Source organism: Olea europaea, unplaced genomic scaffold, assembly GCF_002742605.1.
Source record: "Olea europaea var. sylvestris unplaced genomic scaffold, O_europaea_v1 scaffold2023, whole genome shotgun sequence".
Taxonomy (NCBI): domain Eukaryota; kingdom Viridiplantae; phylum Streptophyta; class Magnoliopsida; order Lamiales; family Oleaceae; genus Olea; species Olea europaea.
In genome coordinates this window covers 16,656-17,339 of record NW_019238124.1, presented here as the reverse complement: position 1 = coordinate 17,339, position 684 = coordinate 16,656, and the positions used below count along the sequence as shown (strand labels likewise).

The 684-nt window shown below is 39.5% G+C and overlaps 1 protein-coding gene across 1 annotated transcript in view; it reads left to right on the top strand.

Moving 5' to 3' along the window:
- LOC111379696 (AP-4 complex subunit epsilon-like) overlaps window positions 1-445 on the top strand; it is a 27,823-nt gene extending 27,378 nt beyond the window's left edge. The window contains exon 10 of the mRNA XM_023003123.1: window positions 17-445. Coding sequence (XP_022858891.1) covers window positions 17-445 — 429 coding nt within the window. The remainder of the gene's footprint in view (window positions 1-16) is intronic.
- Window positions 446-684: the final 239 nt, after the last annotated feature.

Genomic DNA, 684 nt, shown 5'->3' with positions numbered 1-684 from the left:
CATAAAAACTTCCCAGCCACCTTCCGACTTGCTCGACTTAGGTGAACCAACTGGTACTAGTATTCTGCCATCTTTAGATCCTTTTAAGCAATTAGAAGGTGTTCTAGATCAAACACAAGACCCTACCTCACTAAATACTGGTGGATTTAGTGGTACTGATGCACCCGACATAATGTCCCTCTATGTGGACACGTCGTTAAGAGACCAGGGGAATAGCACAGCAAATTTACTTTCAACTGTTAATGATAGTTCTAGTCTTCTCTCTGGTTTTTCAGATGCTACCAATAGAACTGGTCATGGAGGAAATACAGTTGCACAGTTAACACAGAAATTGAGCGAGGGACCAAATCATAAAGATTCTCTCGAAAAAGATGCAACTGTTAGGCAAATGGGAGTGACCCCATCAGGTCAGAATCCTAACTTATTTAAGGATTTACTTGGGTAAAATTCTTTGGAAAGGCATAGAACAACCTCATATACATTGCAATTTGGGATCCGTTTAGAATAATTGCTGTATGATTAAGGCATTGTTCTCCATGTGGCTAACAAAACTACGAGGATATCAATCTGATGAGAGTAGTTGCAATTCAAAGCAAATTGTGGAGGCACACGGATTGCAGATGTAACCTCTGTATGGTAGTAAAGAAAAGGTGAACTTTTGTATTTTACCAACATGGTGTATAT